The sequence below is a fragment of the Lampetra planeri genome, chromosome 69, assembly GCF_965212315.1.
Source record: "Lampetra planeri chromosome 69, kcLamPlan1.2.h2, whole genome shotgun sequence".
Taxonomy (NCBI): Eukaryota; Metazoa; Chordata; class Hyperoartia; order Petromyzontiformes; family Petromyzontidae; genus Lampetra; species Lampetra planeri.
Genome location: NC_136174.1, coordinates 3,294,379 through 3,318,537, shown reverse-complemented (window position 1 = coordinate 3,318,537; position 24,159 = coordinate 3,294,379). Strand labels below are relative to the sequence as shown.

Genomic DNA, 24,159 nt, shown 5'->3' with positions numbered 1-24,159 from the left:
CTTCATGGCTAAGTTGGTAACTTTGTTTTTCTAACATGGTTCAAAACCCGTCTGTGCTTCTTGTTGTCAATGTTGTTTTCTTTGTTAAGAATATAATTATATATTTCGTGGCCTGGTTTTTTGTAAAAGGCTTTCTAAAGAATGGGTGTCATCCTAACCCCCGCTTGCAATTTCCCCCTCCCTTGTTCCTCTTGTGTTTTATGACATTTTATTGCCCTCTTTCATGCTTTCTGGCCTTTGAGGCGAAGTGCGCGCACATCTGTGGAAGTGGGAATGGGTTTTTGTTCGCTCCCAAGTTGCCCCTTGTCTATTAAAAAAAATGTATTATATATGTTGGCAGAATTATTCTTAATAAAAATAATAAAATAAAATAAAAAGGGGGTATAGACACAACAGTCCGCCCTTTTGAAAATGATCAGGGGTCGATTTGGCCACTGGCGAATTTTCAAACAAAGTTAATGCCCCCTTTTTTTTTCATTATGAATCCCATCAGCCGCCCTCACTCTCGGCGATTATGTCTTACAACGCGCGCGTACGTATCACAATCTTAACATGGTTACATTTGAAATAAGCAAAGAAAATAAAACAAAACGTTAACATCGATATCACATGTTACATTGGTTCTCATCCATCATAACTCAGGCGAATATTCATTTTTGTTTTTGTTAAATCCTGGGAAACGCTAGGTAGCGGTTTCGGTGGTTCTTCCTTACAACGCGCGCGCACGTATCATAATCTTAACATGGTTACATTTGAAATGAGCAAAGAAAATAAAACAAAACGTTAAACATCGATATTACATGTTACATCGGTTCTCATCCATCATAACTACGGCGAATATTCATTTTTGTTTTTGTTAAATCCTGGGACACGCTAGGTAGCGGTTTCGATCGCATTCCTTACAACGCGCGTGTACGTATCACAATCTTAACATGGTTACATTTGAATTATGGAGAAAAATTAACATCAAGGCAACAAGTTACATCGGTTCTTATCCATCATAACTACGGCGAATATTAATATTTGTTTTTGTTAAATCCTGGGAAACGCTAGGTAGCGGTTTCGAACGCATTTCTGCGTTATTTTCCTCCTGTTACATCCTTGCAATCTTTTTACCAAGTCATTATAATCTGGTTTGCCACTTTTAATTTTAGGTGGCAATGCTGCTCCCCATGCCCTGTCCTTCAGACTTGGTTCGTCCATAGCCTTTTCCTGTCCATTAACCATATTCTCATGGCCAGATCTTTTAGAGTAACCCTGGACTCTTTCATGCAATCTCCCAACATTAACTTGGTTCGTAGTGCTTATCGCTTTGATCTTTCGATCACGGTTTTCAGGTTCGTTTTTGTAATTTCTTCTATCACTCTCTCTTGTCGTGGCAGTGTGTGGTGTGAAATTGTGTTGCACATAACCAGAACTCGCGCACACAACCAACTTTGACACTTTGTTCGTGGCTCTTGCACTCTCTGCGATTACATCCACATTTACCGAGTCAACGTGTCCATTTAATTCTGTGCCTCGTAATGTTGCCCTCTTTGTTTTTTTACGAGTGTGTTAGATTCCAACACCATTCCCGATATGTCATGAACATTCGTCTCCATTTTAGCACTCCGATCCACCTTAATTTTGGTTTCCCTTGGATATTTTTCATTCAAAGGCTCACGCCTGCACTCCTCAGGGCGTGTCTCTGTGTTCTCTCTCTCTGCACCACCATCGCGCGCTCCTGCGACGTGCTGCACTGTTTTTTTGGTGCGCTCTGGTTGTCCTCTTTGTCTCTGCTGTCTGTTATCTACTGTCCGATCACACTTCAATTCAGCCCTGTCCTTGCATTCGATCTGCGCGTCATTTACAGGAGCACTGTCCGCGTTTCCTACCGCATCGTATGCATTTAATGTTTCCCGGTCGTGGCGGTATTTGTCCGCCCTGTCACTTGCAGCCTGCTTGCATTTCCCAATGAGCCCCGGAGTTAGTTTCCACTCAGCGGGTGGGACGCGTATGGGCCACTCGCTCTCAATCACTGTGGGTGGTTCATCACGTATTTGGACCGCATTCTGTGTTATTTCTCTATTCCCTCCTGGTATAGCCGGTGGAGAAATTGGTCGGAATTGGACCGATTGTGTTTGATCTCCCATCCTGCTATACTCCTGAATGTTCGCCTCCGTACCTCCGCAGTCTATGTACCACCTTCCCGCTAGATGGTTATCTCGCCATCTTTGTGTGTAATTCGGACCTTGCGTGTGTCGTGGCATGGGGTGTTGATATGGTTCTGCTCTGAACCTCCCCCTGCGATTCTCGTACATTTTTGGCCCAGTGTTTCTCCCATTTGGGTGCCAAATTTTTCCTGGATTGTTACTTTGCCATCTTTGTGCGTAATTTTGACCTTGCGTATGTCGGGGCATGGGGTGCTGATATGATTCTGCCCTTGGTCTCCACATTCTGCGATTCTCCTGAATGTTTGGCTTTGTGCCACTCTCATTCTCGTGCCAACCTCTTTCTGGGTTATTTTGCCATATGTGCGTGCGTGTTTGCTCCTCCCTGCATTGTGGGACTGCTCGGTGATTTTTATTTTTCTCTGAGAGGCTGGGTTCCTTATCTCTCTCCCTGTGTTCTGGATCCGAATTATGATTCTTAGTTCTGTATAACCATGCCTTATACGCCTTGCTCTCTATGCGGCGTAAGAATGCGGTTTCCGGATTCAAAACCATTCTCACCCTTTCTGTAATCTCTGGGCTCAAGGATTCAAAAAACATAATTTTGAACATGTTATCCCCTTCCTGGTATCGATTCACATCGCCTGCGTAATACGCTCTTTTAAATTGTAAAAGGTAGTCACGTGGATCTTGGTCCATGCCCTGGGTCATCGATTTTACCGCATAAAACCCCTCAGTGAGTGTCGAATATTCTCCAAACTTCCGAATCACTGCCAGGCTCAGTTGTTTAAAATCATTTCTAACCTTGTGTGGTAGCGACTTTACCCATGGTATAGATTCTCTATGTAAGCTCCTTTTCAACAAACTCGCTTTTTCATCCCGTCTCATCAGCCCTCTAATCATTGCCTCCTCTTCTACTGTTGCGATATGTGTGTGTATATCCATGGACTTATTGTGTGGGTCAAAATCGGAAATTCTGACTAGAGCTTTGTCCATCAATTTAAGGGTTTTACTGTTGAACAGGTATTCCGAAAGTTTATCGTCGTCAGCGTCATCATCAAACAAGTTATCATCAGACAAGCTGTCACTTTGATCTGTGCTGTGTCGGGCGTGTTTTAGCGGCGTGCATTTTTTGTGTGAGCTCTCTGGGCTGTGTCGCTCGTGTTGCCGTTTCCCTGCAGTTTTTGCCTCTGCCCTTAGTGAAGTATGTCCTGGCGCCTTTACTTTAACATTTTGCCTCCCTCTAGCTGCGAAGTTGTCAGTCCCACATGTTTTTATTTGCATCTGTATCTCTCCATCCCTTCTCTCAAATTGTGAGGGTTTTTCCTTGTCAAGGATGATAGTAGGTTTTTACCCTTTTAACTGGTACAAAACTGACACCTTTATTCAAGGCATCATGTTTGCAATGACCACAACACAAGTAGTCAAAAAAGCAAACAAAAAGAAGCAACTCTGATAAGGATGATAATATGCACTGTCCTTGAAGTTGATTGGCCCACACCCGAGACGGCTTTCTTTAGAGCCTAGTCCCCATTGGTGTAGGGCCAGATGACACCAGAAGGCGTACAACTCAAACACAGTGCAATATCAGAGTATTGAGAGCTCGGGGTAAGCATTTACACTATGAGATCTCTTTTACCAGTGGCAAAATATGATAGTAGGTTTTTACCCTTTTAACTGGTACAAAACTGACACCTTTATTCAAGGCATCATGTTTGCAATGACCACAACACAAGTAGTTTGCTTTTTTGACTACTTGTGTTGTGGTCATTGCAAACATGATGCCTTGAATAAAGGTGTCAGTTTTGTACCAGTTAAAAGGGTAAAAACCTACTATCATATTTTGCCACTGGTAAAAGAGATCTCATGGTGTAAATGCTTACCCCGAGCTCTCAATACTCTGATATTGCACTGTGTTTGAGTTGTACGCCTTCTGGTGTCATCTGGCCCTACACCAATGGGGACTAGGCTCTAAAGAAAGCCGTCTCGGGTGTGGCCCAATCAACTTCAAGGACAGTGCATATTATCATCCTTATCAGAGTTGCTTCTTTTTGTTTGCTTTTTTGACTACTTGTGTTGTGGTCATTGCAAACATGATGCCTTGAATAAAGGTGTCAGTTTTGTACCAGTTAAAAGGGTAAAAACCTACTATCATATTTTGCCACTGGTAAAAGAGATCTCATAGTGTAAATGCTTACCCCGAGCTCTCAATACTCTGATATTGCACTGTGTTTGAGTTGTACGCCTTCTGGTGTCATCTGGCCCTACACCAATGGGGACTAGGCTCTAAAGAAAGCCGTCTCGGGTGTGGGCCAATCAACTTCAAGGACAGTGCATATTATCATCCTTATCAGAGTTGCTTCTTTTTGTTTGCTTTTTTGACTACTTGTGTTGTGGTCATTGCAAACATGATGCCTTGAATAAAGGTGTCAGTTTTGTACCAGTTAAAAGGGTAAAAACCTACTATCATATTTTGCCACTGGTAAAAGAGATCTCATAGTGTAAATGCTTGTCAAGGATATTTTGGTCGATACCCATGATTTTTGTGCGATCTATCCCTGGACTATGTCCACGTACCCACGAGTGTGATTTACTGTTACTTTCATATTTATTCTGTGGATCAACGTCTGTGAGTTTCGCTGGTGTCGCGAGCACTGATTTCTCCTCCCTTACGAGGGTGTGAGGACATTTTTTCTCGTTTATTAGAGACGATTTCTCTCCCGTTTCCTTTCCGAATTTTTCCTCATTCCACAATCTCTGTCTGTGTGCCTGTGTGGGAAGGCATGAGTCCTGTTCTGCCTTCTCTGCAGTTATTGCATCGTGTTCGCCTTCGTTACATTTTATCCAGTCAATTAGTTTCCCCCGAGGTGTGTTCGTGTTATCGATACAGCTCCCTTCCCATATGTCTCTCTGACTGTCCTGCTTTGTAACAGATCGGTCGGTACGTTTTAATACGAGTTCCCAGTAACCCGTAATCCATTCAAAAATTATTCTTAATTCAAGCATCTCAAGTGTGGCAGGAGCTACTTTGACATTCCCTTTCAGAGTGCATATAAAACAATTATCTCACAGAGTGTAGTCAGTTTGACTCGAGCTATTCTGTTATTTCTGATTCAGAGTGCGTATCTCTAACACAATTTATCACAGGATGCAATCGGTTCGATATGATATTATCTTAATTCCACTGTCTTTGTTCCAACCTGCTATTCTGGAGTTTAACCTCAGAGGACGTTTTTTGTTTTACGCCCGTTTACAATCACAGTGCAATGTTTGATCACGATATTCTGGTTAACACGTAGTGATTCATTCCATCATCCATGCAAAACACTGTCTGCGAGAGATCCCGGATGACGCCACCATTATGTTGTATGTGTTGGATTATGAAATTTTGATAAAAATAATAAAAATTAATAATTTTCCGAAAAACGCGAAAATCGCATTAATTATGTTAAAGTGTGTGATTATATGCATAAATTATGATAATCACGGAGATAATCGTAGTAATTTATGCGGATGCTTGCGATTATGTTAATGTGAGCAGTTATGATAATTAGGCTTAGTTTCGTTTATCCAGAGTTGTATCAATCAGGATAACACGATTATCATTGATTAACATTTACTGATTATCCTAGTGTGTTTATGTTATGTTAGGTCTCCAGTTTCATATCTCATCACAGGATAAAGTTCTTAGGAATAAGACAGTTTTGCATGGACTTGGAAAGAAGCACTCAAACAGTTGGTGTTAAGCAATTTTAATTCTAACAAACATGTAACCTCTACCTTTCCACCAAACATCTCATTAGTTCCCCCATGTATCGATCACAATCGGCGACTGGCCGAGTTTGAAAACAAGCATGACACAATATTCATATGGCGGCAATAAAAACACTTATTGTACCCCGAAAGCGAAGCATACTTCAATTGATTCGTTGGCAAGATTATATCTGTTAACGGAATGTTTGAGACAATGGTGGGTGAGGGCGTGTGTGTTGGTGGGAGAGAGAATCTGGCTCTGTTTTAATTAATTCTTCGGCGAGACTCTTATGACAAAGAAACCAGTTTGACAAGATATTCTCTGGGTGCTTCCTTGAGTCTGTGTGTGGGGAAGTGATACGACCGACCCGGATGATTCCTCTGTCCGTGCGGGTTGCAGCCGAGAATTTCTCCGCTGCGAGGTGAGCGGCGGCGCTTGGCGGCACTCGTTCGGAAGCCTTTGACTCTCTTTCTCCACTGCTCGATTGCTTTTGCACGATGCTCGCCATCGTGTTGCGCGATGATTCCGTCTTCGCTGCTGGACGTCTTGTGGTTCTCACTGGGTGTTGGTGTGTGTATCAAACACACTGCGCATTCGATAGCTCTTTCTCTCTCTTGGTGGCAGCCCCCGGCTTCTCCACTGCTGGACGATTGTTGAGTCGGCACGATGCTCGTCGTCGCTCTGGACGTCTTGTCTGTTCTCACTGGTCGTTGGTCGGTGTGTGTTTAAACACACGGCGCATTCGATGGCGCTGTCCTCCTCCTCACAGCCGTTCGATCAGGCTTTCTCCACTGCTTCGCGCTCTCTGCTTTGCTCACTTGGCGATCTCCGCCCTTCCTGCGGGTTGTTCGCTGGTCGTCACTCTGACGATGAGCGATGCTTCGTTCGTTGCAGGGTGGACGTTGGGTGTCTTTGTTGGCTCGGGAGTGATAGCTGGAATCTCCGTCAGCTTCACTCGCAGCTCGGTGACTCAGGATTGCGATTCTTCCTAGGTGGTGCAGACCTCAGCTTTCGTTGCATGTCGCTACCCCGCGAACATCGTCATTTCGGATGACGGAAGAGCTTCCTCGTTGTCAGCGTTGAGATGAGAGGGGCCCCGGAGATCTCTGGTGGGGGCCGAAGCTCCGGAGACGAGATGGTAGCCGGAGCCCTGAAGATCTCTGGTGGGGCCGTAGCCCTGAAGATCTCTGGTGGGGCCGTAGCCCTGAAGATCTCTGGTGGGACCGTAGCCCTGAAGATCTGAGTTGAATGGATTTTTCCTCGGCTTATATCGGGAAAATCTACTCAGTTTTTCCGAGTTGTTCAAAGGCTGTGTCATATAACTTTTTCTCTTTGTTCGTGTGCGTTGTGTGCGTGTCCGTCCGTGTGTGTCGTGTGTGTGTTTATGGGAGCTTTAAAGACCAGCTGTGTAATCATTCTGAAAGGAGGGGTGGGGTTTCCTTGCGACGGCGACACCTAAGTTATCCATTAACCAGACCGACGATTCGCGTTCGCACCGAGTTATAAATCATAATCCATGTCTTTGATTATGAATAATATTTGTCGCGAAAACCTACACGTTAAGCGAGCTTGATGATCCCCTCCCTCGCTCTGGGCGTTATATCTTCTGTCTCACACAGCTCAAGTTGTTCTTTGTTTGGAAGTTGAAATGCGACCCATTTGTCGCTCAGTTTCATTGTGACTTGATCTTCCCATGGGAAATGTTGTCTGCTTGCGTGCGAGAATCCTGCTGTCCGTGCTGCGGGGAGACAAAGACGGCTGTGCTTTGTCGTCGGAACACCCTGCGCATGTGTTTATTTATTAATTTCCTTTCTCGAGTCGTCGCCCGCGCGCTACGATCTTTATGGGGCCATTTCCTGGCATTGTGCCTGCTCCGTGGTCGTTCCTCTCTGGAAGACAAAGACGGCTGTGAGCTGCTCGCTTCCCATGGAGTGTTGCGTGTTGGTTAATTCTGAGAGACTTCTCCGCCCTTAACTCTCCTAGGAGATCCACTTTAATTTCGTACTTATTATTTGACTTCTTGTGATTATTTAATCTGATATCCCGGGCTAGGGAATTTGTTTTATGTTTTGGAGCGACCCTGATGCCATAGTTATTCTTTGATGCTTCGGCCCGGCCGCGTAGAAATTATTTAAACGTGAATAATGTCAGTATTTAATTAACAAATGATGGATCGCGACCCTGGTGCAGACTGTAGTCTGGTTTCCAATTGGAGTGAGGATAGATAATGTTTGCTTAATCTTCATGGCTAAGTTGGTAACTTTGTTTATCTAACATGGTTCAAAACCCGTGTGTGCTTCTTGTCGTCAATGTTGTTTTCTTTGTTAAGAATATAATTATATATTTCGTGGCCTAGTTTTGTAAAGGCTTTTTAAAGAATGGATGTCATCCTAACCCCCGCTTGCAATTCCCCCCTCCCTTGTTCCTCTTGTGTGAAATTAGGGGAGTTTGTATGACCTTTTATTGCCCTCTTTCATGCTTTCTGGCCTTTGAGGCAAGGTATGCGCGCATCTTTGGAAGTGTGGGAGCGGGTTTGTTTCCAAGTTGCCCCGTGTCTATTAAAAAAAAAAATTATATATGTTGGCAGAATAATTCTTAAAATAAGGGGGGGGTATATATACAACATCACCCTTAATTGTATTGCAATAATGACTGGAAAAGATGAAGGTAAATGTAATTTTTTGTACCATTACCTATTTAATTTTATTTTGTAGCATGTAATTTTGTTTGTCTGTGCTTAGAACTATCTTGTTTTTCCCATGTTTCTCTTTATAGTTTTGATTTGAAGTTTATTTCATAAGTTATTTACGTTTTGTACTTTATTTAACACAATTGCTCTTCGATTTCTTATGGTCTCGGCCAACATAAATCGGAGAGGTCTCGGCCTAGCCTCTTGCCTGGTAAACGAATATTCAGAAGTGACTGTTTTCTGTTAATTAATGTTAGAATGTCTCATGGTGTTCGTAAATAATTGGATAAGTATATATTCCATTAGTTTAATTATGGGTAGTGTTAGGATAGATATTCGATTAAATGATATAATATAGGAAGTGCAGAACGTATGTACAGGAATACGATACAGGTCGCGATAGAAAATGGACTATAGCGCGATACAGTACTGAGAGAAAACAAACGAGCAATTGGGTAGGGGCGGCACAACTATGGGATTTTGTCTTAAGTTTTGGAGAAAATGTTCAGTTTCCGACATGGGAAATTCGGGTTACGGATCGTTCCCGGGAACCTAACCCTTCCATAACCCGGGAACTGTCTGTACATTACGATAGCATCTTCAATAGGTACATAGTTTTGAGAACCTCACAATGGCCCTACAAAAATGCATTTGGTACGGTTACACTAAGAGGCTAATCGATGGCTGGTTATAGTTAAGGGATCATTTCCTGCTGGTCAACCATGTTATGTATGCTGATGATCTGGTAATGGCTACTCAGTGCGATGGAGTTAGGGACTCTTGTTCTGTACCTGGAGAATTTCATCATGAGGAGGAGCCTTACATATGTTCCAAAAAAATAAAGGACCTGCCAGGGTATTTCATGTCATCCAACATTCCGCCTGCTCGCCTCTTAATGAGTAATCAGGCAGTTCTACAGGTGGTGGAGGAGCTCCCATACTTGTTATAATAATAGGGTTTTTCCCATTTTTTCTGGCAACAAAACTAAAACCTTTTTACAACGATTCATGTCTGCAATAACCACAATGCTTGCAGTCAAAATACAAACAAAAAACACACTGATAATATATGCATTGTCCTTGAAACTGATTGGTCCACACCAAGGGGCGGCTTTCTTTTGAGCCTCGACCCAATTAGTGCTCGACCAGAGGACGCCAAAAGGCGTACAGCTCAAAGACAATGCACTATCAAAGTAATGAGGGCTCGGGGTGAGCATCTACATCATTGGACCTCCTTTGCCAGTAACAAAATATAATAATTGTGTTTTTCCCCTTTTTTCTGGCAACAACTGAAACCCATACTTGGTTAATGTATCCACGACCAGCTCTGGTTTGGCAGCTAAAGTCTCAATTCAAATTAGTCTAGCAGCATTCTTTAATTAGCCTGTCTAACATGGTGAGTGTTGCATATGTCAGGTTATGAAAATTTGATAAAAATAATAAAAATTTAATGAAGATTCGCGAAATTTATGCGAATGTATGTGATTATGCTAATGGGGGCAGTTATGATAATTAGGCTTAGCTTCGTTGTCCAGGATCGTATTTATCAATCGGGATACTGCAATTATTCTTGCTTAAACATTAATTGATTATCTCTTAGTGTGTTTATGTTAGGTCTCCAAATTCATATCTCAACGCAGGATACAGTTCTTATAAATAAGATGGTTATGCATGAACTTAGGAAAGAAACACTCAAACACTTCTGTGTTAAGCAATTTTAATTCTAAACAAAAACATGACACTCTAATATGCGAACTCTCATGCTTGGAATTATCCATGGTACCATCGGGGAAATTTTCTTCCGCGAGCAGTATAGATAACCATCAAGGATTACGTTATTTCACTTTGGCAACCGCACATATCATTAATTCCACCGCGTAACGCGAGCTTATACAACGATAGGAAAAAATCCTTAAACATGCATGCAATGATATTCATATGAAAAGCAATAAGCTAATTATTATACCCCAAAGTCGAAAGTATACGTCAATAGATTCATCGGCAAGATTATATTTTTAACGAAATGTCTTGGAACAATAGTGTGCGACGGTGGAAGATTCGTATCTCTGGCTAAGCTTTAATTAATTCGTGAACAAGGTTTTATGGCAAAGAAACAGGTTTAACACGATATTCTCTCTGTGAGCGTATAGATTCGTGACGAAGGTTTAAAAAGTTTAGTTTACATCGATGAATCTATTGGTAATTTATGCAAGAATTTTTTTTTTCTTTTTTAAGCGACTTAGGCACTTATAAACGACGTATTCTTATCACTCGATGAGCCGCGATGCCTTCACGGCCAGCTGATGGTCCATGCACTTGGATAATTAGTCTTCTTACGATTGGCTAAAGTTGATTCCATTGTGTGGGGGCATTAGATTGTCCCCTTTGATAAATTATTGTGCGTCGTGGGTTTGTGAGCGTGGGGGGTAGGATATGAACGGCTCTGGAGAAGTTCCCTCTCGCTCGGGCGTGGCTGCAGTGAGCCGCCGCCTTTCTCTCTCCGCAGCTAGATGAGCGGCATCGGCACGATGTTGTCCTTGAAGAGACTCGGTCGCTTGTGGTGCCCGGTGGCCCCCGGTGGCGCCCGGTGGCCCCGGTGGTGCCCGGCGGCACCTGGCGGCGCTCGTTCGCTAGTGCGCTGGCAAGCGGCCTCTGCGCTCTGGGCACTGGGCGACGCGGCTGTGCGCGCTCTCCGGCTCCGGGTTCTCTGGCGATGAATGATGCTCTCATTCGTTGCCTGGTTGACGTTGGGCGCTTTCGCTATTTCACGAGCGATAACTGGAATCTTCACAAGTCTCACTCACACTGCAGCGGCTCGGTGTCGCGATACTTCTGTTAGCGTTGAGCTCGCACTGAATAGCATGTGCTACTCAGCGAGCATCGCCATCCTTGGTGAGTGGCGGAGTCTTCTTTTGCGTCTGTGGTGATGATAATTCGGTGCTGTTGCTGGCGCTCACTCACAAAGTTTGTCAATTGTATTCGCACACCTCTTAAACAACTGTGAAAGCTTAGTACAATACCACTTGTCGCAATCCTTGACATTGTGAGCGACTCAACACATCAGGGTAAATGTAGCATAAAACTTTCAGCGATACTTTTGTCGGCTCATGCCGAACCCAGCACTTAACCACACCGTCACTCCTCTCTGCGAGACATGACACCCATGGTCGGTGTCGGTGCCTGCTCCCTCGCGACGGCACCGCAAGCCTGAGCAAGGCTGGAGCAAGACTGAAGCGTGATGTGCGTTTGTGCTTAAAACAAAGAACGTGAAATTCCCTCCCCTCTCTGCACGTCTTTTGCGAGAGAAAAACAAAAAAAACCAGATGCCCTCTCTCCGCGGCCTCTTGACTCCCCACTCCCTCTGAGTGCTTGTCATCTCGAGACCCCTTCATACGTATTTATGGCTGGCATGTGTTTGTGTCGAATTGTTGGAAGACAAAGGTGGCCGGGGAGGCTTTGGTTCTATGGGATACACATTATGTGGTCCTGTGTGTTAGATTTATTCCTTGTATCTCTTATGAGTTACCCCCGGTCTTAATATATTGTGGTTATTATTCGGTTTTATGTTTAATCAATATTCGTAATGCTCCTCGTTACATCATTATTTTGAGGGTTTTGCCAAGCTTTGTTATGAGTCTCTCCAGGGATTGGTGTTTATTTTGAGTCATATTTCGATGCTGGAGGAATAGTTTTAGTTTGGACTTAAGTTTTTCGTGATGGCAGGGGCTCGTGTATTTGGTTCATTTGGTGAAGTTACATAGAAAGATACACAAAATATATATATGCGGTGAATGAGTAAAATAAGGGAATTGATAATAAAGCTACTATTGTATACTGCAGTCTTATCACGTTGATTTGTTCTTTTTGCTGAGTTTCAAATCTTTGTCGTTAAGGAAGATGCGAGTTGTAAGGTTGTTTGTCTCTGCTCTGAGATTGTGTGTTTTCTCTGGCCCTGCATATTTATTGTGAATTGTCCTGAACGCTTTGGGAAGGTCGGGGTCATAGGCCTTTTGTCAATCTGGAGATTTCCAGATAGTCTCTAACCCCTCTTTGCCCCGAAGTTTGTTGCTTAATGGAATTTTTACGACCTCCAGATGCTCGGTGTGGCTTGTGAGGGGTAAAGTTGAGAGTTTTGGGGGTATCTGTTTTATATATATAATTTTTCCTATTATTATTTTACAAAATTATTGGCCGAATTATTCTTAATATGAATTTGGAAAAAGGGGCATAAATACAACATGAGGAAGCTGCCTGGACCATTACTCCATACAAATCACTGAATCTTCTTGCCCACAGCTATGACCCCTTTCTCTATGGATGTGAAATATGGACTCCTTTAAAGAACCATCTGTGCTGGCTTATACAATTAAGGCTGTCCTGCCTATGATTCGTCCTCTATTGAGCCAGATTTGATGGTATTCGAAGCTTACAAATCCCTGAGATATCAGTACAGAATATAATCAGTGAGCCTCTTTGGCAGGCAAGGTTGCATTCGTTGGTCATGAATCCCACATGCTCAGAAACTGCACGCTCAAGCAGCGTAATTTAGTTCAGATACGAGGGACTAAACGGGTATGGCATGGGCTAGAGAAGAGATTGGGAGATCATCTTCTTGGTTTTTTTGGTAAAGTCACGTACTTCTACGTGACTTTACCGAAAAAACCAAGAAGATGATCTCCCAATCTCTTCTCTAGCCCATGCCATACCCGTTTAGTTCGTGCAATCACGAAAGCTTTAAATCGAAAGATTGGGAGATGTGGAAGTGATCGGACTTGCCGATGACTGGTACCAGAAGTGTGAAGATCGGCCTCTGTGGAGGAGGCCCGTGAAGGACGCTGCAGGGTAGTTGGAGGCATTCGTCCTGCAACAACGAGGTCAGAGGAGGGACACACATCAATGGGTGGAGCGCTGGGTGGCTAAAATGCAGCAAGTTGGCACAATGGGTAGCACAGTCATCTCAGTCATCCCTTGACACCTGAATCATTCCCATGACCTACTGGCAAGTGCTCCACACTTACATGGCCTCAATTCGCACCTATCATGGCATGACCACTGTGATGATGTTACTACCAATTAGTGGTGAATGGTGGCTGTTTTCTTTATATAATCTGTTAATGATCCATGTGAAACATATCTGTATGTAAGTGTATCTACATGGGGAGCGGAGGCACATTTGGTCGTCAACTGCATTATGGAGCCAACATTCAGAGTTGTATTATTGCTGACAGCAAACGTGATTGATAAGTGATAGCTTAACTTATTGTAGGCCTCTGCTGGATTGATTGTTCCGAAGTTAAGTACTTGGAGAAGAGTATAAGCATCTGTATTGAGCAGAGAAAGGCAGCCAGGCATGGTCCTAGCCAAAACACCACCTTCACCGTTCCAGTGCGTGAGAGTGTAAAGTTTTTTTTTGCTGTAAAGTATATTGACCATATTCTTGGTTCTTTTGGTAAAGTCACGTAGAAGGGAAATAATAAAATAATAAAAATTAAACATAATAAAATAAAATTATCACGACGTTTCGGCCACAACGCAATCAGCCGTCCTCAGGGGAAGAATGGCTGTCGGAAAGACAGCATCCTAATGAACACTGCTAAGCTTGGCAGCGTATTTTTAAGCTGGGTCGAAGGAGGAGAGAGCCTTGACAAAGGAGTTTACATATCAACAGAGGAATTTAGCATATTGATGACAAATGCAGATATGGGATTAGTCACTACTTGTGGAATGTGTAGGTGGTGGGGGGTCTCAAAGTCATATTATGCTAGTATATTATGTAGGATTAGCCGTGATAAAGGGAGGGAAATAGGATTAGCAGTAATAAAGGGAGGGAAATTTTAATAGTTAAGAGCTGCAGCAGCCAAACCACCGCGTATCAAGCTCGTGCATTATGTGGACAACAAAAAAGATGCACGAGCTTGATATGCTGACATAGGCAGGTAGGATGGAAACATCACAGTCAGTTAAGACTTTACCTGGTTAATAACGTCCTTCCAATGATTGCTCAGTTTGTACCCATCCTCTCGGTTGAAGTTGTGTCTGTGTTTATATATCTGGATGGCTTCAGGTTTGCAGAGTACCTCCGTCTTGGAAAAATCCATTTCGTGTGAGCTCACAGCGTTAAAACAATTATTATCAACGGCAGAGGTATTGGTCCTACCGTGTTTCAGATCTGCCTTGTGTTCACGAACGCGGTCCGAGACGTGTCGTTTCATTTCTGAAACGAATGACCGCGAAACGAAACGACATGTCTCGGACCGCGTTCGTGAACACAAGGCAGATCTGAAACACGGTATGACCAATACCTCTGCCGTTGCTGATCATTGTAGCAAGTGCCTTTAAACAGCCTGTGTGTTGAATTGGGGGTGATTTTTTTTTTATCGTTAATTTGTTTGAGTGTTCTTTTCTACGTAATATGTGAATATCACGTGTGACTGTATATATATACACATTTCTGTGCTGACTTACATTGTGTGGATTTTACTGTTTTCTGTCTGCAGCTGCCAGTTCCTCTGCCACTTTGCTGTACAGAATTGGTCAGATGGAGGGAAGACAATCAGCGGGAGAGAAACCCTTCAAGTGCACTGTGTGTGGGAAGGCATTTGTACATTCATCAATTCTTCAGGTCCACCAGAGAACACACACGGGAGAGAAACCCTTCAAATGCACTGTGTGTGAGAAGGCATTTGCAATGTCATCACATCTTAAAACACACCAGAGAATACACACAGGAGAAACACCCTTCAAGTGCACTGTGTGTGGGAAGGCCTTTGCGCAGTCATCACATCTTAAAAGACATCAGAGAATACACACAGGAGAAACACCCTTCAAGTGCACTGTGTGTGAGAAGGCATTTGCACATTCATCACATCTTAAAACACACCAGAGAATACACACAGGAGAAACACCCTTCAAGTGCACTGTGTGTGGGAAGGCGTTTGCACATTCATCACATCTTAAAACACACCAGAGAATACACACAGGAGAAACACCCTTCAAGTGCACTGTGTGTGGGAATGCGTTTGCACATTCATCACATCTTAAAACACACCAGAGAATACACACAGGAGAAACACCCTTCAAGTGCACGGTGTGTGGGAAGGCATTTGCACATTCATCACATCTTAAAAGACACCAGAGAATACACACAGGAGAAACACCCTTCAAGTGCACTGTGTGTGGGAAGGCGTTTGCACAGTCATCACATCTTAAAACACACGAGAGGATACACACAGGAGAAACACCCTTCATGTGCACTGTGTGTGGGAAGGCGTTTGCATGGTCATCAATTCTTCAGGGCCACCAGAGAACACACACGGGAGAGAAACCCTTCAAGTGCACTGTGTGTGGGAAGGCGTTTGCAGAGTTATCACATCTTAAAACACACCAGAGAATACACACAGGAGAAACACCCTTCAAGTGCACTGTGTGTGGGAAGGCGTTTGCACAGTCATCACATCTTAAAACACACCAGAGAACACACACGGGAGAGAAACCCTTCAAGTGCACTGTGTGTGGGAAGGCGTTTGCAGAGTTATCACATCTTAAAACACACCAGAGAACACACACAGGAGAAACTCCCTTCAAGTGCACTGTGTGTGGGAAGGCATTTGCACATTCATCACATCTTAAAACACACCAGAGAATACACACAGGAGAAACACCCTTCAAGTGCACTGTTTGTGGGAAGGCATTTGCACAGTCATCATATCTTAAAAAACACCAGCGAACACACACAGAAGATAAACACTTAAAGTACACTGTGAATGGGAAGGGTTTTCGACAGTTGGGGGATCCAAATAAGCATCAAACCATTAATCAGGAAATTAATTTGAAATCAGCTTGTGAAAGTCCAAGTGCTGCAATGAGTCCATCTCTCATGAAACAAGAACCAGAAAAATATTTGAGATATGAAACGTGGCCAGGAGTGAAGGCAGTATGTCAAGAGGTGAAAATGAAATATGAATCCGTGAAGGTGAAGAGCGAAGAAGTGATGGTAAAGAGTGAAGTGATAGTGAAATGTGAGGATGAAGATTCAACTTCAAAATCCAACCTTCACGTCGATGGAGGCAGCGTGAAGCTGGAGGAGACTGTGGACGCTGAGGCAGAGCGAGGCAACTCCCAGAAATTTGTGGATGTGGAGGTGTGGGTGGATTTTTTAAGCAAAACTGATTCAAATCGAGACCAAGTAGATGCATATCATTGAGCTTAGGATAATTAAGTTCCATTTCATTCACAGGCCTTTCCCATAATATAGGATTTTTGGGTTAGATCGTGCAAATATATAAATATGTCGTTTAAACCCTCCACCACCAAACATATCCAACTAGTAAGTGTTGTCATGTAAACAGAACATGTTAATTCATCACTAGTACAGCACACCGATTTGTTGGAGTTTGCCAGTCATTACAACGAGCTTCATGAGGCGACAGCCAGATTTGTACCTTTCCCATTACAAGGGTTTAACCTCCAAGTAGTCAATAGAGGCAACGTGAAGCTGGAGGAGGCAGCGGACTGAGAGAGAGTGAAATGAAACCCAGCAGTTTGTGGAGGTAGACTTGTTGGAGGATGCAGAGTAGGAGCGGCCAGCATGTGTGGACTTTGAGATTGGGTAGATCTGTAAGCAGGAGCTGGAGACACAAAAGCTCCATAGCATTCAACGCGTTATAATATTTAGATGAATAATTGGCGCTTGCATAAATATTTTATTTCTTTCCCACTGTGCGTAGCCAATCTTGCTACTCAAAGGTGAAATGTTTCGGCAACTGAAAGCGGCTTGTTTCATATTTCATCTCAATCATTTGACGGCTAGCCCAAGTGGCAGCTGTCCCTTTGTGGAACAAGGTGACTCAGTACCGACCTGCACATGGACACGAGTCTGCCAGTAGGGTGGAGCGATGATTGATGTGTAACCCCAGTCTGGTCGTTTGTGGCTAATCTTTCGAAAATCGAGCAAAATTTGACCCTGGCACCATGAATGTTGAACATCCACTTAATCAAATGGTGAATATTTTTGGTCTATAGCTGCAGTAATCATGAGGGCTACCGGACAGATGTGAACCGTGCTATCACTTGGCTTCTTCATTCTAAGAATGCATGCAGGTGTAGGCATACATTCAGAGATCAGTGTACAGTTAATCCGATGTAAGGTAGTATACTTCAATGCAATTATTCAATGTTGGCGGTGTATCTCTTGATCATTTTGAATTATAATTTTAACACGTGTAGTGTTGTTCACCAACGCGGAGGCACACTCTGGACTGGGAGGCAACACTTTTATTTAACAACTTCCCTCACGGGTAACACTGAGGTGATGTGGCTAACTATGTGAGTAGCGAGTTAACTCTAGATGAAGACCCAGAGATGACGAGACGCGGGACCCACAGACTAGCCAAGCTCTCTTTCGGTACTGCTCCTTTATGCTCCTAAGCGTGGCCTTGCTCTGCCTTCGGCCATGCCCCCTCGAGACCTTTCCCGTAGGATCTCGGCCGAGCATCACGCGCCATCCCAGGTTAACTCAGGCCACCACCAGGACCACGCCCCCCTAGGGCTGGCTGACATGCCGTACCCACTCTGGTCCAGACATACAGCTGCACTCCTGTAACAGCAGCTGGCGCTAACACCTGAGTGACACCATTTACGTCACTATATCACCCCCCCCTTTCTAAAACAGCATTCCCAGCGGATTACTACACCACTAACAGAAACAATAACAGCAACAACCAACAACAACAAAATAAGCCTCCCAACATTTTCTGTAACAACAGCAAAAAACCCAATGACAACAAAGCAAGCAGCAACCATCGCCCAGACAATATGGACATCAACGGAGGAGCACCAACATTTTTTTTCCGCGAACACATGACCAACACAACCCACAGACAATGTACAACACCTATAAGCATGTCACAACCCACGAGCACATGAAGAACCAAGTCCAACTAGCAGCACAATCTGGCTTGTGGGTGATCCTGTGTGTGTGTGATCGTGTATGCGATCTCCAACGACGTAGGGATAAATAAGATGGTGGGGGAAGGGTCCTTTCAATGGGCGGACTTGAAGAAGGGCCAATGGGTGCGCCCTCTCCCGGGAAGAAGAACAAATGGGAGAAGCAGGAGTGGGTGACGGCTGCTTCACTCTCCTCAATTCACGTCTGGTTGGCACAACCGGCAACTTGGAAGGGTACCAGGTGCTGGGATCCTGTGGGCGGAAAACCCCTGAGGCACGAACTCCGCAGACACACTCCCCAGCTCGTCGGACTCAATCACCCGTCCCTTGGGTAGTGGGGATGAAGAGATCCCACCCGGCAGGGAAAATAAATAAAGCGGTTTTAAACGCGACGGATGCACAACAACACGGCGATCAGACTGGGTCTACACAAACTCATTGACACAACATGAACGTCAAGCAGGTGGTGATAGGGCGAGGTCTGAACCTTATAAGTGCCCATCCAAGCACGCATCTCAAGTACTATTTGGACGTCTTCCAACATCCTGGGTCAAAGAAGTAATGCTTCAAGGTCGACCCATGTACTGGCTCAAGGAATTCGCTCTTCAAGGTCGAGCCAGTATGCAGCGCACCAAGGTGCAGAATGAGTTGTGGGAATCCTGGCCTGCTTGTGCACAAAATGGCGGCCGCACGCACGAGTGGCAACTCAGTGTGTTCTCCCGTGCACCTAACACAACGACTGACACCCACGTCCACTCACGCACACATAGACTCACACATGGACTCACACGCACATATGGACTTAGACATTTTAAAATGTACCAACTTAATTTTTAAATATTGTCTACACACACCACGCACACACATTGACTAACACACACATCGACTGACACATCCACTCATGCACACACATCGATGCACACACAAGCACATCAACTTAAACCGACTGACATATCGACTTATATACTCACACGGACGTACACACATCGTCGCAGACACGCATATCGACTCACGCACACATGGACTTAGAAAACATTTTAATATTTACCAACTTAATTTGGAAATATTAGTTGTCTACACACAAACATTTTCATATTTCCAAACTGATGTTTTAAATATTAGTTTTCTATCTACGGGAGTTTAGTGAAAGAAGCAAGAAAATAGTACCGAGTTAACTTTGCTGTGGTGAGGCCTAGTCCCGTGCAGAGACCCCCGGCCGAGGTGCCCAGCCGGGCGAGGTGGCACCTAGGCAGGCTGAGGGCTGAGCCGCTACCCCCCCCCTACCATCCCCCCCACCCGCGCTACAATAATACTATCTAAGCGCAATAATATTAGTATCTACCGCCTCTATAGTAGTAAGTGCACACATTGGGTGGGGGTGGGGGGAGAAGAGGACATGACACTTTGATGAATTTACATCAGCGTTGTGTATTTTTTTTGCATTTTGAACGCGAATGAGAAATCTCCACCGATGACGCGTGAGTGTTGCTAGGGGCAACCCTCGGGCAGCTTGAGTGCTCGCGGAGCGGCGCGATAAATTAATTAAAGAATAATGAATTGCGCTCAATTGTTAATTTAACTACTTTATAGTTGACAGATGGGAAAATGGAATACCACTAGCTCACCACGACTTACGGTGTGATACCGGTCTATTTTTTTAAAGCGTAAACCTCACGGTTTGTGAGCCAAATCCTTCGCAAGTGTGCATCGACGGACGGACAGACAAAAAATGACGTTTATAGGTAAGATACAAGGGAAAACAATGAAATGTTATGTAAAGGAGATATTTTCTCCACAACGCTAATTATGTTGTCTTACCTAATAAACGTGATATTTTTTGTCTGCCTGCGTACGCCTATCCTCTTAACGCTTTAACTGACGAACTGTTGGGTTTACGTTTCAACAATGAACACATTCAAGAAACTAAGCCCCTGGACGAAAACTCGCTATTTGTTTTTGCCCTTAGTCCAATGTAAAGTAATAAAATCACACTTTGTAACAATGTACGCTGATCATAATGATAACTTTGAGCATGTGCCAAAGCGCGTATCTGCGCATGCATAGAAACGCCAACTCGCTGTTGCCCCCTAGCAACGCAAACAAGCTTTCTAAGCGGTGACGGGAGGGAGGTTCTCCTTCACGTTAAAAATAGCAAAAAAAATAAAGCACAATTACAATAGTAGATACTATAGTGAGGAGACACTACTGTAGTCAGATACTACTATAGAATCAGTAGATACTATAGAGTCAGTGGTTACTACTATAGTCAGTCGATACGACTAGATTCAGAAGATACGACTGTAGAGTCTCTAGATACTTATTCTATTGTATGTAGGGTGTGTAGGTATATATGCCTGCAAAATAAATAAAATGGGTGGGAGGTCGAAAACATTTGGAAACCTTAACATCAACTTTTTATGCCCCCCCCCCCCCTTGCTATAAGTTTTTGATTCAAGACTTCAGAAAGGCTGTTATTATTTTGTTGATGGACAAATAGACAAACGGAACGCCGGGCTTTTATAATAGCTTAGTACAAGGTGTTTTAAAAAGTTGGACCCGATTTGAAATCTCTAAATCTCTGCAACTACGAACCGCCCATGAATGAATCTCTTACCACTTGAAAGGGTGGGGCATATAGTTTCAAATGATTACTGCTAAGATGCCTCTCCCAGCACACAAACAGCCCCTAGCCTCAGTCATTCGCTAGACACACTGCCTCAACGTTGTATAGGTCGCACGGGAGCTCCCAAGACTTGGCGCTACAATCTTGGCCCCCAAGACCCCCAGACATCACACCCTGCGACTTTTTCTTCTGGGGATACATCAACGACCGTGTTTTTGTGCTACTATTGGCGATTAATCTGGATGACCTCAAAAACAGAATCACGGCAGCGGTGACTTCAGTGGGAGAAGACACTGAGAGGCGTTTGGGACGAATTCAACTATCGTCTCGATGTTGTCCATACAGCAGGTGGAGGGCACATAGAGCATTTATCAAATGGTTAGTAAAACTTGATAATTCATGAAACCCTTTGTAACTTTTTGTGTAATTGTAACATGTTGCCATCGTGAAATATACTGCTTTGAAATTGTGTCCATTTTCGAACACCCTGTATTTGTGTATGTCAGTTTAACACGTAGGTTTTCGTGACGAATATCCATAATATTTTTTTTGGGTTAGATCGCATAAATATATAAATGTGTCGTTAAAACCGGCCACCACCCGACACAGCCAACTAGTAAGGGTTGTCATGTAAACAGAACATGACAATTCGTAAATAGTACAGCACACTGGTGTGTTGGAGAGCCAAGTCACAACATTTACAATCTTGAGTCCGACGTTTCGCCAGTAATTACAACTGGCTTCATCAGGCGACAGCCAAGTCAATATGTTTCGTTCCTTATGTAGTGACATGACGTCACTACTGTGTCGGGACTGTACGAGCGTAGTGACATGACGTCACTATTGTGTTGGCTCTGTACTATAGGCGGGGTATCACGGAGGTCGCGTCAGGCCGTGACACTGCGTGAACCTGACTGAACATCGTGGGGCTCTGGGCCCCTTGGGGGGAGCTTGGTGGTAAGGGGCCCGGACCTTCCCGAAGGATCGGGAAGGAGGGCGGGGCCGGCCACGCCGCAGCAGTTATAAGCGGGGTGTGAAGAGAGAGCTGAGCTGTTCAACCCCGGGATGAAGACACCATCAGGGGTCCTCGAGTCTCCATTATTCGTGACCAGGCAGCCTGTTAACCTGCCCTAGTCACGTTTTGTAGTAATCCCCCCCAAGTGTTAGTTAAATTAGGAACGGTGGTCACCAGCTTATGTATAGTGTTCAAGTTGGTTGTTACGTGTTAATAAATAGTGTTGCCTCCAAATTGAGTGTGTGCCTCAATCGAACCCATTACACTTATATAGAGGCGTAGATATGGTGACCACGCTTCTGTGCTCTTCCGCAAAGTGGGGGGAGGGACATTGCTGAGTCAACGTGCATTATTCTTTGGTTCTTTCGGTAAAGTCACGTATAAAGATAAAATATTAAATTAAATACTAGCATACGACGTTTCGATTGCAACACAAGTAATCGTCATCAGGTATAAATTAAATAGAAACACAAATCTAGTATACTTAGAAATGTAATGTAATACAACAGAGAGTCGGATAACTTAACAGTCAACACCCTATCTGGTTGATTACGTTCTTCCTGAGAATGCTAAATTTGAGAGAGATTAAACACAGAACCAGAAACATAGACAGACATATAAGCAGACATATCACAGAGATACATGGAGAGAGAGCAAACATAGGCACAAAAAGAAACTACGCCTCTGTCGAGGCCTTAAAAAGAGAAAGCGGGGGCGGGGAGAGAGGCCTCGACACAGAGGCGTGGTTTCTTTTTGTGCCTATGTTTGCTCTCTATGTATCTCTGCGATATCTGTCTGCTTATATGTCTGTCTATGTTTCTGGTTCTGTGTTTAATCTCTCTCAAATTTAGCATTCTCAGGAAGAACGTAATCAACCAGATAGGGTGTTGGCTGTTATGTTATCCGACTCTGTTGTATTACATAAAATTTCTAAATATACTAGATTTGTGTTTCTATTTAATTTATACCTGATGATGATTACTTGTGTTGCAATCGAAACGTCGTATGCTAGTATTTAATTTAATTTATTATTTTATCTTTATACGTGACTTTACCGAAAGAACCAAAAAAATAATTCCTGCAGTCACGAAAGCTCCAAATTAAGTTTCAACGTGCATTATGCATGTGCATTATGCGAGCTCTTGATCAGATAGCTACCGCCTTAGTGCTGCGTGGAAGCAAATCATCCAATACATTATATAAATGCATGTATATAAAGGGCAGCATACTTCAGTAGGGATTACCGTTGGTACGGCTATTTTAATACACAATAGACAGGAAGGACAAGATCAAAGGGCTCGCATAATGCATATGCATAATGAACGTTGACACAGTAATCCCCCCTACCCACTTTGCGCAAGAGCGCAGAAGTGTGGTCAGCACATCTACGCCTCTATATAAAGAACAAAACAGGTGGACTTTTCCACAAATCTTAATTCATAATCAACGATTTTTGGGTTTAGATCGCGTTATTTATAAATGTGTCGTAACCCTCCACCACCCGACACGGCCAATCAGTAAAAATGTGTCACGTTGACAAAAGACAAATAGTTCACTGCTTTAGCCCACCGGTGTGTTGAAGCCACAACATTTACAATTTGAGTACGACGTTTCGCTGGTAATTGCGATTTAAAGGTTTTTATTAACTTCTCAGCGGGTACAAGGAAAACCAAAGAGAGTACTGAAAACCACTCCTTCCCGGGCGCCCCGGTTGGCCCCTTCGAGTTTCCGTCACATCCGCGGGCTCCACCCACATACAATGCAACAAAAAAGCTCGCCGCCATAACGCACACCGCCCCATTCCCCTTATTTACATTCATCACCACCATTCACCCATGCGCTGCTCCATCACATCGCCTTCCCCCGATCGAACACGTACATTCCTCGCCCACACGACTTAGCAGGCCGGCTAAGATGTGCATGGCCATCCTTCACTATCCCTTCCCTATACCCGCCGGTCCCCTCGCTACCCCACCCCGGGTAG

General features: G+C 43.9%; 1 protein-coding gene across 3 annotated transcripts in view; it reads left to right on the top strand.

Annotated features, from left to right (window-relative positions):
- LOC144737436 (uncharacterized) overlaps positions 1-21,631 on the top strand; it is a 57,984-nt gene extending 36,353 nt beyond the window's left edge. For all 3 annotated transcript variants that reach the window (XM_078620137.1, XM_078620135.1, XM_078620136.1), the window contains one exon: positions 15,090-21,631. In XM_078620137.1, the coding sequence (XP_078476263.1) occupies positions 15,131-16,795 (1,665 nt within the window). In that variant the 5' untranslated portion in view covers positions 15,090-15,130 and the 3' untranslated portion in view covers positions 16,796-21,631. The remainder of the gene's footprint in view (positions 1-15,089) is intronic.
- Positions 21,632-24,159: the final 2,528 nt, after the last annotated feature.